The sequence below is a fragment of the Kogia breviceps genome, chromosome X (genome assembly GCF_026419965.1).
Source record: "Kogia breviceps isolate mKogBre1 chromosome X, mKogBre1 haplotype 1, whole genome shotgun sequence".
NCBI classification, from domain to species: domain Eukaryota; kingdom Metazoa; phylum Chordata; class Mammalia; order Artiodactyla; family Physeteridae; genus Kogia; species Kogia breviceps.
This window is the reverse complement of record NC_081330.1, coordinates 43,600,551-43,611,894: the sequence shown is the minus strand read 5'-3', so window position 1 is coordinate 43,611,894 and position 11,344 is coordinate 43,600,551. Positions and strand designations below refer to the sequence as shown.

Below are 11,344 nucleotides of genomic sequence, written 5' to 3'. Positions count from 1 at the left end.
GAACACAGGTCCCAGTACCCGCTTTTCTGAATTTCCAGCCTTTGAGTTTAAAATATTTCTCACACCCTCCTGACTTTCCTAACGCGGGCTTCCCCGCCCCACCCCCCTTGGCGTCCGCCATTTCCCCAGCAAAGGCCGCCACACCCCTTTCCCTGCACTGAAATGGGAGGGGGTGTGGAGAAAGAAGGGGCCGGGAGGGGGCGACTCGGACCCGGCCCGCACCGATCCCAGCACCCACTCTGCGCCATCCCCACCGCCACCCCCACCTAGGGGCCAGGGCTCATCCCACCTTCACACCGACCTGCACGGTCCCAAGGCACTTTGGTCCTTCGCTCGCCGCGACTTTTCCCGGCGACCTACTGGCCAACAGATCTACAGACCTGCAGATAGACGGGGGACCGAGGGGACGGAGTGCTTGGTGGACGGAGCAGCACTCGGGACACGAGTGCCCTGATTGTGGAACCTTTCTTTCCTCGGAGTCTCTGTACCAGCCATTCACTCCCCTCACCCGCCGCCCGAAGTCCGCCAGTTCTCTCTACTAAAATGGGCATGGGGGGGGGGGGCGGCGGTATTTAGAAAGTAGGCGAGAAGGGGACACAGCCCCGATCGGCCCGAACGTGGATCCGTGGCGCTCTTGGCCTTCTCCCATCCCATCTCCCTCCAAGCAGAGCCCACGCTCATACCGATCTGCACGGTCCGGGGCTACTTTCCTTCTTCCCTCACACGCCTGCAGTGTGATAGGGGGCTGGTACCCAGACGGAGGCGACTAGCAGTACTTCTGCTCTAGGCAGCTCTTGGTCACGTGACGACCACGTCACCAGTGAGCTCTGGCCCCCAATTTCCACTCCCACAAGCAGTGCGGCAGGCGCCAGCCTGCCCCGAACCTCCCCCCATCACACTGGGCCCTGTCACTCTTTTCCTCTGTAACAATACCAGAAACCAGAAGTGACCATGGCTCTCTGGTGTTTGCATTTGCCTTTCTCTAATTACAGGAAGGGGCAGCATCTTTTCCTGGGTCTATCATTACTTATACTTCTTTTGGGGCAAATGTCTTATCCTTTCCTTGGCTCTGAAGCTCCTGTCCTCTCTTTCTTAATTTCTACCCTTTCCCACAACCAGTCTCTGCACCAAAATTAAGCGGAGGGGCGGGGAAGAAAAGCCCAAGTAGCAGTGAGAATTTTGTTAGTATTTTTAATATATTTATGTTCGCTTTCGTCGGTCCTTTTTTATTGATTCAAGCTACACCATTTTGGAATCAGAAAATACAAATATATATATATATGTATATATACATATATATAACAAGATTTCCCAGTTAGTAAGGAGGCCTCATCGATTTAAGCTAATTTATACCACACTGAAAATATTTTCTTCTGACTGCACAGGAAATAGCAGCTTTCAAGCAGCATATTAAAATTTAAAAACATATCCTTACAAACAAAGCCAGTGTGCTTTCAATATGATTTATAAATTGATGGATTAAATGAATCTATAGTGAAGTGGTCAGTGCTTTAATTGTGACCAGTTTAGTTAAGTGAACCACTATCCCTTCTTCCTGGCTGAACTCCTAGTGTTAGGCGTCACAGGATTGAGATCGTCAGAGGGGACTGCTGGATGGCTTTCATTCTGGTTTCAAAGGACAGACTTTCTGCAGACCCCAAATTCAGATGAATCTTACAAATTAGTAACTTCACAGATGAGCTTGCTTTTCATTCAAAGGTCTTTATTTAAATCTATTCTGAAGTTTCATGGTGTAACCCATAAATCATCCAGAAATTAGAGGATTCTCTGCTATCCCATTGATGAAAATGAGACTTGGTAGATGGAATTTTCATTTCATCATTACACTGGTGAAATATCTCCGGTATCTGTCATTCGTGCACTGTATGTCCCCCTAGCAGGGGCTAGTGTCCAGCATTTTCCAGTGGAAATAGTAGTTAGAGTCTGTGGGTGACTGTAAATCACTGCGACAACCCTTGAGATCCGTCATTTTTCTCTCACAAAAGGCACAGTTTACAGAATCCCAAGCAGTCGTCGGGGAAAGAGTCTTTTTCATTCCCTGCCTTATGTTACAATTTCACTGCACCACCCATACAAGCCCCTCAGAATAATCCCAGAACTCAGGGACAAAGTATGCAGAACTTATTCCCCAGACATTCAGCTGTCCCCGGTGGGGAGTCATACTCTAAATATAGTCCCTTCAGGCAGCCTCTTTCTTAGAACGCTGAAATCTGACACCCCAGCAGGAAGCTCCCTGTGTGAGGGGCCCCAGTGTGGGGGAGGCCCTTTCAGGAGGTGAGCCAGGAAGCCCAGAGTGCCTTGCTGGTGAAAATTCAGAAGTCAAGAACATGTCACAGCTTTATGGTCTTCCTCAAACTTTTATAGACCAAACAAACCAGTATTACAGCTCATCTCTCTAAACCCCTACCTCATTTATTTTGCCATCATCTCCTTACACCGTTCTTTTCATTGCCCTTTATTTGCTTCTCCGAGGCAAGTGAATTCTATTTATGAAGCCTTACTAACAGAACTCGCAGATTCAACTGTTATCATTCAATCTTTGGCTGCTAAGAACTTATATAAGTGGCTTTTATTTATTTTGAATATATACATTAGAAAGAACTAAGGAGTATGTAAAGCTTAAAAGAGGCAGGTGCTTCAATGTCATTGACGTGGCTTTCCAATAAGAACTCATTCTCACAACTTAGCCAGGCTTCAAGGACAAAAGCTCCACTCTTACCGCTCCTCATTAGTAAAAAATCTCTCTCCCTTTTGGTATATTTTTCAGTTATTCCAATGTATAACCCCTGACCACCATTCTCCCAGGCTGTCAGAACTTTTCTGTTTGGATCCACTCCCTCTCTTAAACTTCCTAAACCCCATGGGAATGATAACACTTTCAGTTCTCTTACTTTGTAATTTTGATCCACAATTCCTACCAAGGAACCTGGAGACTAGCATTTTTTAAAAATTTATTTTATTTATTTATTTTTGGCTGAGTTGGGTCTTCCTTGCCGCACGCGGGCTTTCTCTAGTTGTGGCGAGTGGGGGCTACTCTTCCTTGAGGTGCACGGGCCTCTCACTGCGGTGGCTTCTCTAATTGCAGAACACAGACTCTCTCTAGGCACGGGGGCTTCAGTAGTTGTGGCACGTGGGCTCAGTAGTTGTGGCTCGCGGGCTCTAGAGCACAGGCTCAGTAGTTGAGGCACCCAGGCTTAGTAGCTCCACAGCATGTGGGATCTTCCCGGACCAGGGCTCGAACCCTTATCCCCTGCACTGGCAGGCGGATTCTTAACTACTGCACCACCAGGGAAGCCAGAGACTAGCATTTAAAATCTACTTTTCTCTCCGTTATAAATCCACCAACAAATATTTATTTAAGGGCATGCTATTTGCCTGACATACCATTTCAACAGCCAAAATGGAAAATCCTTAAGCAATTCTTCAGACAGGCCTTCAAAAGACTATGTGAAGCCACTGCCAAAAACAACCTTTTGGCTTAAATCAGTATATGGTCACATGTGATGTGTGATTTATAAAGTGTCTAAAAACAGAAAAGGATCAGCAGATGGTAACACTAATGGAATTTTGGAGGGTGAGAAAAATAAATTATAGAAGATTGTTATCTTAAAAAGCTATATTACTTTTTATATTGTGTTATTTGTTTTGTGTGTTGTGTATTAGTTAATTTTGTTTAATTGCAAGCAACAGAAAGCAAATCTGTTTAACTTAAATGAATGTTGAAGATCAGCATCAGCTCTGAGGTGTCTGGTAGAAGGAATTGATATATGGTCTTTTCAGGATGCCATACTTCCACTGATGTTTGGTTTTCTATCTCTGCTCAAGGTTTAAATTTCAGTAAGAGAGTATTGAGTTGGTCTGTTTTGGGCACAATGCCCACCCTTTTGCTGGGGAAAATGACAGGGCATGTAAAATGTAAAATGCACTTCCTTTCTTTTCCCAGAGAGAAATGTAAACTGTTTCAGATGTTATTGTTGATTTGCAGGAGCCCTTTAACTACTTTGGATATGAATCCTTTGTTCAGCTGTGACTGAGGTGCTGGGGGCCTATTTGCCACAGCATGCTTTAGTTTTCACTTTCACATTAAGTGCGTTATAGAGGTACAATTCTGAAATGGTGATGCGCAAGGCTGTCTTCTAAGCTAAAGCTACCTGGCTTCCCTGACAAGATTGTAGACAAGGTTGCATCTACAGTTCAGTCTTGTCCTCATCCCTTCATGATCAATACCTGATTTTGTCTGTACGATGAGAGCACATGCCTCTGTCAAGGAAAGACTCCCATTCATAGAGACATATATAAATCTATATCTGAATGCCGAAACCCATGGATCTTTGCATTCTCTCCCTGTAAGAAGGCCACAAGGGAAGCTAAGTCTCACAAAGGAATGACAACTGAAAAATTTATCCTGAGAAATACAACCTTCAGGGGTACTAGAGGTTTCTGTCAGTTTTACCAGCCCATTCTCTCCCTGTTGGCAAGCTACTCCTTGGGAAGCCACAACCTCAGAAGGTTGTGTGGTGAGCCTGAAGTCAGAGCAAGGGCATTGGTGCACGTTAAGAAGTGTCTCTCAGCTAAGAAACTTGAAGTACACTTACGCATCACGGGGATGGCTCTGCCAAAGAAAGCTATTTTTTCCATTCATCTTCGCCAAGACTCCCTCTCTTCCAGACAGTGCTTGGGTGGGAACTATCAACACTTTCCTCTGACTCTCCTTTTCATATATTCCTGTGCTTAAATAAGCCCCCTCACTGCACATGATCTTTCTCCAAACACAGAATCATATAGTTGATTTGGTTTCTGCTTACTAAATTTCAGTCATATCCTGTTCACCTTAAATGTACACAATGTTTTATATCAATTATATTTCATAAAAGTGGAAGAAAAAATAAATTTTAGTCATATCCTAGTACTGTCTTCCAGAAGTTACATCAATATGAATTTCCCTGGAGTTTTGCCTGTTCCCAAACTTTCCAGACTCTTGATTTACTCCCATATGGTCTGTGGATCTTAAAATTTATACTCAGATAATAAACTTATATCTTAAATATTAGGGCATATCCCACCGTAGACCCCATGTTCTGACGTTATTTCATTATTTTCCCCACTTTTAAATAGTTTACTCATTGCTGACAGGTGAATCATTGAGTTCATCAAAGCAGTCAGCGAAAAGGTTTCACACTAATTGCTAGATTCCGAGTTCAGCAAATTTTGTCTTGGTCTCAGTGTTCCTCTAACACCTATTTCATTTAAAGATGATACTATTTGTATATTTTGTAATGTTCTTTGTCTGCCACTCACTTTGTCAGTGTGTGTGCCTCTCTATCTCACAGATATCCATGACATAGTTATGATTTCTACTCCACCTTTTCTGTGCAACTGGCTTCTAAGGTCTCCATGCCTCTTCCTTGCTAACTGATGGGAGTGAAAGACTCCTGTTTAGAAGACTGGCCTAGTCAGAAGATTTATGTATCCTCAGACACACTGATGAGCTCATTCAGGATTGTGTTATGTGCTAGGCCCCAGAAAACATTAAGATTGCTTTGAGTGAAGTGTGTAGCACTCCCTGCAAGTGAGAAAATGTGGGATTTTGGAGGCCATCACCCAACGTCACTCTCCAACTCCCACTCTTTTTTTTTTCTCAAATGAAAATAGCTTTACAGCAATTCTTTTCTCATAAAAAGAATGTAGGCTGGGGGTGGGAGAGGGCAGAACTGAAAGAACAAAAAAGCACTAAGAAAGAAAAAAACACACTCACTCCAGTTCTCCTTTTCTGATGGCTTTTTCTTTTCAGATCTGGTACTAGATTTCAGAGGCAACGGTAGACATTTGTAGCTGGAAGGTGGGGAGGTGGAGGGAGAGGTTGCTGCCCCAGGAGCCTAGGGAAGGAAGAGGCAATTTTTCAAAAAGTACAAGTGGCCAGTAACCCCAGGGGAAGATGCTGTCCCTTTCTGGTAATCAGAGGAAGGCAAACACAACTACAGGGAGATGGGATTAGCAAAGAAGAAAGAGTAACAAGGCCTGATATGGGGGAGGGAATGGAGGGGGGCGGGCCCTCTTCTGCCGCACTGCTGGTGGGAGGGGAAATTGGGGACCCGAGTTGGTGGATGACGTAGCTCTCACGTGACCAAGAGCTGACGTGTGCAGAAGTCCTTCTTGTTCTGGTCGTTGTTCCCGTCTGAGTACCAGCTCCCCATTGCCCTGAGGGCGAGCGGGCCTGCAGCAGAGGCAAGAAGGAGGAGGAGAAGGAAATTGTCCCGGATCCCTGCAGGTCAGTGCCTGGGAGATTCCAGAATGTGGGGGTGGCCGAGGGCGCAGGGCGGAGACCGTCGCGGGTCTTGGGGCGCCTCCATCGTCTCTCCCACTCGCCGCCGGCTTTCCAAGACATCTGTCCCGCCCGCAATCCCTGAGCCCATTTCGTTGCTGCGAAATGGTGAGCAGCGGGGTGTTTGGGGAGGAGTTCAGGGATTGGGAGCTGGGAATCTGGTGGAACCGAAGCCATAATCTGGAAAGGGAGCTGCGGCCTGGGTGTTTGCCCCCCGTACTCCAGGACAGTGCGGGCGGGGAAAGGCTGGACATGGGGAGGGGGGTTGCAACGTGATGTGCAGCAGAACCCCGAGAGGGGTCATAGGGGTGGGAAACCTTTGACAACCAGGCCTCCAAATTAGGAAAGAGTTTTCTGTTCTGGAGACCGGTCCGTCCACCAAGCACTCGGTAGCGGCTGTTTCCCGTCTTTCTGACTGTGACTGTGTTTTCCTGACCATGGCTCTGTGTCTTGTGGGTCCCAGCCTCTCCCGGGTTGCCAGTCTTTCCGTAGGTTGAGGCACTACGCCAGGCTAGAGAAGAGGAAGGAAATTAACCCCGATCGGTGAAGGTCGATTTGAGGGTAAGACCAAATGGGGACCCTAACAGGGGTGGTGGTGGGGGTGGGGAGAAAATAGAGATGGCAATAATCTAGGTTGGGTCTGAGTCTGAGTGTGTTTCTTGCACTCCTGGGACTGTGGCGAAATGGCGTGTGTTGTGTGTGTGTGTGTGTGTGTGTGTGTGTGTGTGCGCGAGCGCGCGCGCGTGTGTCGCGGGGGGTGGGGTGGGGGAGAATGACAGAAGGGAAACCTATCAGATAGTTTGTTCATAATCCTCTTCTCTCAACAGCATTTAGTCCCCATGTTTTCGATCTGTCATCCTGCAGGTCTGCTGTAGCAGGTGGCACCACTTGAAGAGAGGGAGGAAGTTTCCTCAGATCAGTAGAGGTCGGTGTGGGCATGGGGGCTGCTTGGAATGGGGGAGGGGTTGGAAATCGCCCGCGGTTGGACAGGCTCACCCAATCCTACCTTATTTCCCTAACATCCCTCCCATTTCAGGCTAGGGAAGGGGCAGGCATATGCATGTTTTGGATGGCATAGAGAGGATTTTTTCTAAAAAAATATCTGACAACCTAGATAGGTGAATCAGGAAAGCAAGGAATGAACAGTCAATCCATCAAGGCTTCAGTTCTCAGTGGCTCTGGTCTCTGCAGATTACAAGGGTTGTTGGGCGTGGCACACCTCCAGGGGAGGGAAGAAGGGGCAAACTGCCTGTCTGAAGGAGGTTAGTGCAAGGTACCACTCCCTGGGAACACCCGAGGTTGGGGTGGCTGAGGGCCCAGCAGAGATTATGAGCTCCGTTGCCTTTATCTAGGCTTGGGGAGGGGCTGGACTGCGGAGAGTAGGGGGAGAGTGAAATGAGGAGGAAAGAGTTTGTTAACAATCTACATTTCCTGCCAAGAACTCATTTACTTATCCCTCTGTGCAACTCTCTGCATGGGACAACACAAGGAGAAGAGAAACTCAAACCCCTTTTCCTTCCTCCACCCCCTAGGTCCGCCTCCAGAATCAGCTGTTGTGGCCTTGAAGTGGCTGAAGACAATCATCCTCCGAAGGCCTGCACCCAGGCCAGGCCCATAGCCCTCCTCCCCCAGCCTGTGACTACTCTGTTCCTTGGTCCCTGATATCGTCAGGGACGATTGCATGGGCTACGCCAGGAAAGTAGGCTGGGTGACTGCAGGACTGGTGATTGGGGCTGGTGCCTGCTATTGCATTTATAGACTGACCAGGGGAAGAAAACAGAACAAGGAGACAATGGCTGAGGGCGGGTCTGGGGACGTGGATGATGTTGGGGACTGTCCTGGGGCCAGGTACAATGACTGGTCTGATGATGATGATGACAACAGTGAGAACAAAGGTATAGTATGGTACCCACCTTGGGCCCGGATTGGGACTGAGGCTGGGACCAGAGCTAGGGCCAGGGCAAGGGCCAGGGCTACCCGGGCCCGTCGGGCCGTGCAGAAAAGGGCTTCCCCCAATTCAGATGATACTATTTTGTCCCCCCAAGAGTTGCAAAAAGTTCTTTGCTTGGTTGAGATGTCTGAAAAGCCTTATATTCTCGAAGCAGCTTTAATTGCCCTGGGTAACAATGCTGCTTACGCATTTAACAGAGATATTATTCGTGATCTGGGTGGTCTCCCAATTGTTGCAAAGATTCTCAATACTCGGGATCCCATAGTTAAGGAAAAGGCTTTAATTGTCCTAAATAACTTGAGTGTGAATGCTGAAAATCAGCGCAGGCTTAAGATATACATGAATCAAGTGTGTGATGACACAATCACTTCTCGCTTGAACTCATCTGTGCAGCTGGCGGGACTAAGATTGCTTACGAACATGACTGTTACTAATGAGTATCAGCACATGCTTGCTAATTCCATTTCAGACTTTTTTCGTTTATTTTCAGCAGGAAATGAAGAAACCAAATTTCAGGTTTTGAAACTCCTTTTGAATTTGGCTGAAAATCCAGCCATGACTAGAGAACTGCTCAGGGCCCAAGTACCGTCTTCACTGGGTTCCCTCTTTAATAAGAAGGAGAACAAAGAGGTGATTCTTAAACTTCTGGTCATATTTGAGAACATAAATGACAATTTTAAATGGGAGGAAAATGAACCTACTCAGAATCAGTTCAGCGAAGGTTCACTTTTTTTCTTTTTGAAAGAATTTCAAGTGTGTGCTGATAAGATTCTGGGGATAGAAAGCCATCATGATTTTTTGGTGAAAGTAAAAGTTGGAAAATTCATGGCCAAACTGGCTGAGCATATGTTCCCAAAGAGCCAGGAATAACTTCTTGATTTTGTAGTTTAGAAGCAACACACATTGTAAACTATTCCTTTTCTCCACCTTGTTTATATGGTAAAGGAATCCTTTCAGCTGCCAATTTTGAGTAATGAATATCATATTGTATCATCAACACTGATATTTATCTGAGTTGGTCTTCAGCTCTAAGCTGGATGAATGAATATCACTACCTGTTCTGAAAACAAGTTTGTTGCTTTTTATCTCACTGCCTAGATTGAAATATTTTTTACTATTTCTTCTGCATAAGTGACAGTGAACCAATTCATCATAAATAAGCTCCCTCCTGTCATGGGCATTGACTTAATTTGTGTATCATCAATAAAGTTGTGTGTTAATGCTGGGAAAAAAAGAAAGAAGGAAAAGAAACCATCCTTGTCTTTTGGTTTATAATCTAGTTGGAGAGATAAGAAACATACAAACAAAAAGATAACAGAATATCTCAAGCATATATTCATCATCAAATATGTGCATTCAGAGCACAGAGGAAGCAGAGGTTTCTGTGGGATACAATAGTCAGCTACAGATTTATGGAGGAAGTGGCCATTTAAAATGAGTCCTCTTTGGGATAGGTAGTTAAGGCATTCCGTATGATGGGAGTGACAGGGACTGGTGTGAGAAAGGCATGGAGGTAGGAACTCTTCCTATGACAGTAAGGGGGAGACTAGTCTGCTTAGAGTGGAGAGTGTAAGGATGGGAAGTAAATAAATTTGGAAAACTGGCTGAAGCCAGTTTGTGGAGAACTGTTTGAATATTATCCCACTGAACGCCAGTAAATAATTTTGACTACAAAGAATAATTGGAATTCATATAAAAGTTCCTCTCTCACCCACTGTGCAGTGTGCTTGAGGGTGTGGCAAAATGGATCCTTTCAAACCCTGGTGGTAGGAATGAGCTTACACTGGCACAAGGTTTGTGGAGGACCATTTTGTAATGCATATCATAAGCCTTAAAATATGTAAACTCTTTGTCTTAAGGAAATAATTGATTCATTAGCCAAAAACTGTATGTACAAGGCTGTTCATCCCAGCAATGTGTGAAATAGTAAAAACTGGAAACAACTTAAACAATTTAGCACACTGGATTGGTTAAATAAATTAAGGAATATTCACACGGTATAAGATAAATATGTCACTTGCAATCCATATTGCCAGGGAACGATATTCATCATGCATTGTTAAGTGAGAAAGGTAGGTTAGATAGCAGTATTCATAGTATGATTCATTTTTTTGAGAATATAAGACGTTTAAGTAGACACTAAAAACTCTGGAATTACAGACACCCAAATATTAACAGTGGTTATCTTTGGGTGGAAGGATAGAGTAATCTTTACCTTTTTACTTTTTATTCATCTATGTGTTCTTATTTATCTAAAACAAATACTGATGTTTTCAAAAATTTTTGAAAAAGAATAGTGTTGGGAATGGAGCAGGTGATTGATTGGAGTATGTACTGAGTGGAACAAATATTTAGATTAAACATGAGATGGGTTGAAGTTTTCTCTCTGAAAAAATAGATGAGTGCTGAAGATGAGACTCGTGAGGATTAAATGAAGTAATACATGGGAAATACTTAGAATGTTCTGGCACATAGCAGTTAATTAAGAAAAGTGAGCACGCTTAATTCCCTGGAATTCAAGGTTCATAGCTTTTTTGGTTGACCTTTGTTTCGCTCCGGGCATTCTGCCACGTGTCAGCATCATTTAATAAATAATAACAACAATAAAGTTTAGCACTTATTAAGTGACCACTGTGTAGAGTGATGTCATTCCTGCAAGGCAACTGTTAAAATAATTTCTCAAAGAAATAGGATTTTCTTATTTCTAAGGACACAAAGTGTTTCATCAGACATGATTTCACCCGCCCTCACAACATATTCCTAGTCAGTTTGGAGATGTTATCCTGCTTTATACATGAGGCCAGGAAAGGGTAAAATCTCTGTTCAGTTATGATCTGGTTTTAGCCCCAGGCTTCCATATACTTACTCTAATGTTGCCTATAGTAGACAAAAGGACCAAAGACTGGTTAGCTTAAAGTTGTTGGGTATGGTGACCCTATTGAATCTGGACACGTGGCGGCTAATTTGACATCAGTTTTAAGGATGGGATGAGGATAAAGGGAACTAATATTTTTCTTGCTCTATTATTAGGCAGGAGAAAAAGATTTGGG

General features: G+C 44.7%; 1 protein-coding gene across 2 annotated transcripts; it reads left to right on the top strand.

The window, feature by feature from the left end:
• Positions 1 to 6,111: 6,111 nt before the first annotated feature.
• ARMCX3 (armadillo repeat containing X-linked 3) lies at positions 6,112 to 10,922 on the top strand. 2 transcript variants are annotated; one of them, XM_059051067.2, is made up of 4 exons: positions 6,112 to 6,289; positions 6,825 to 6,904; positions 7,208 to 7,268; positions 7,876 to 10,922. In XM_059051067.2, exon 4 carries the CDS (start codon positions 8,025 to 8,027, stop codon positions 9,162 to 9,164), a length of 1,140 nt encoding a protein of 379 aa, XP_058907050.1. In that variant the 5' UTR covers positions 6,112 to 6,289; positions 6,825 to 6,904; positions 7,208 to 7,268; positions 7,876 to 8,024; the 3' UTR covers positions 9,165 to 10,922. The 2 variants fall into 2 exon arrangements, with proteins under 2 accessions (XP_058907050.1, XP_066879859.1); XM_067023758.1 differs by having other exon boundaries at positions 6,116 to 6,289; positions 6,807 to 6,904.
• The last annotated feature ends 422 nt before the right edge of the window (positions 10,923 to 11,344 follow it).

Bases quoted from the DNA above. Each gene is read 5' to 3' on its own strand.
- ARMCX3 (XM_059051067.2), top strand. From the start codon at position 8,025: ATGGGCTACGCCAGGAAAGTAGGCTGGGTGACTGCAGGACTGGTGATT.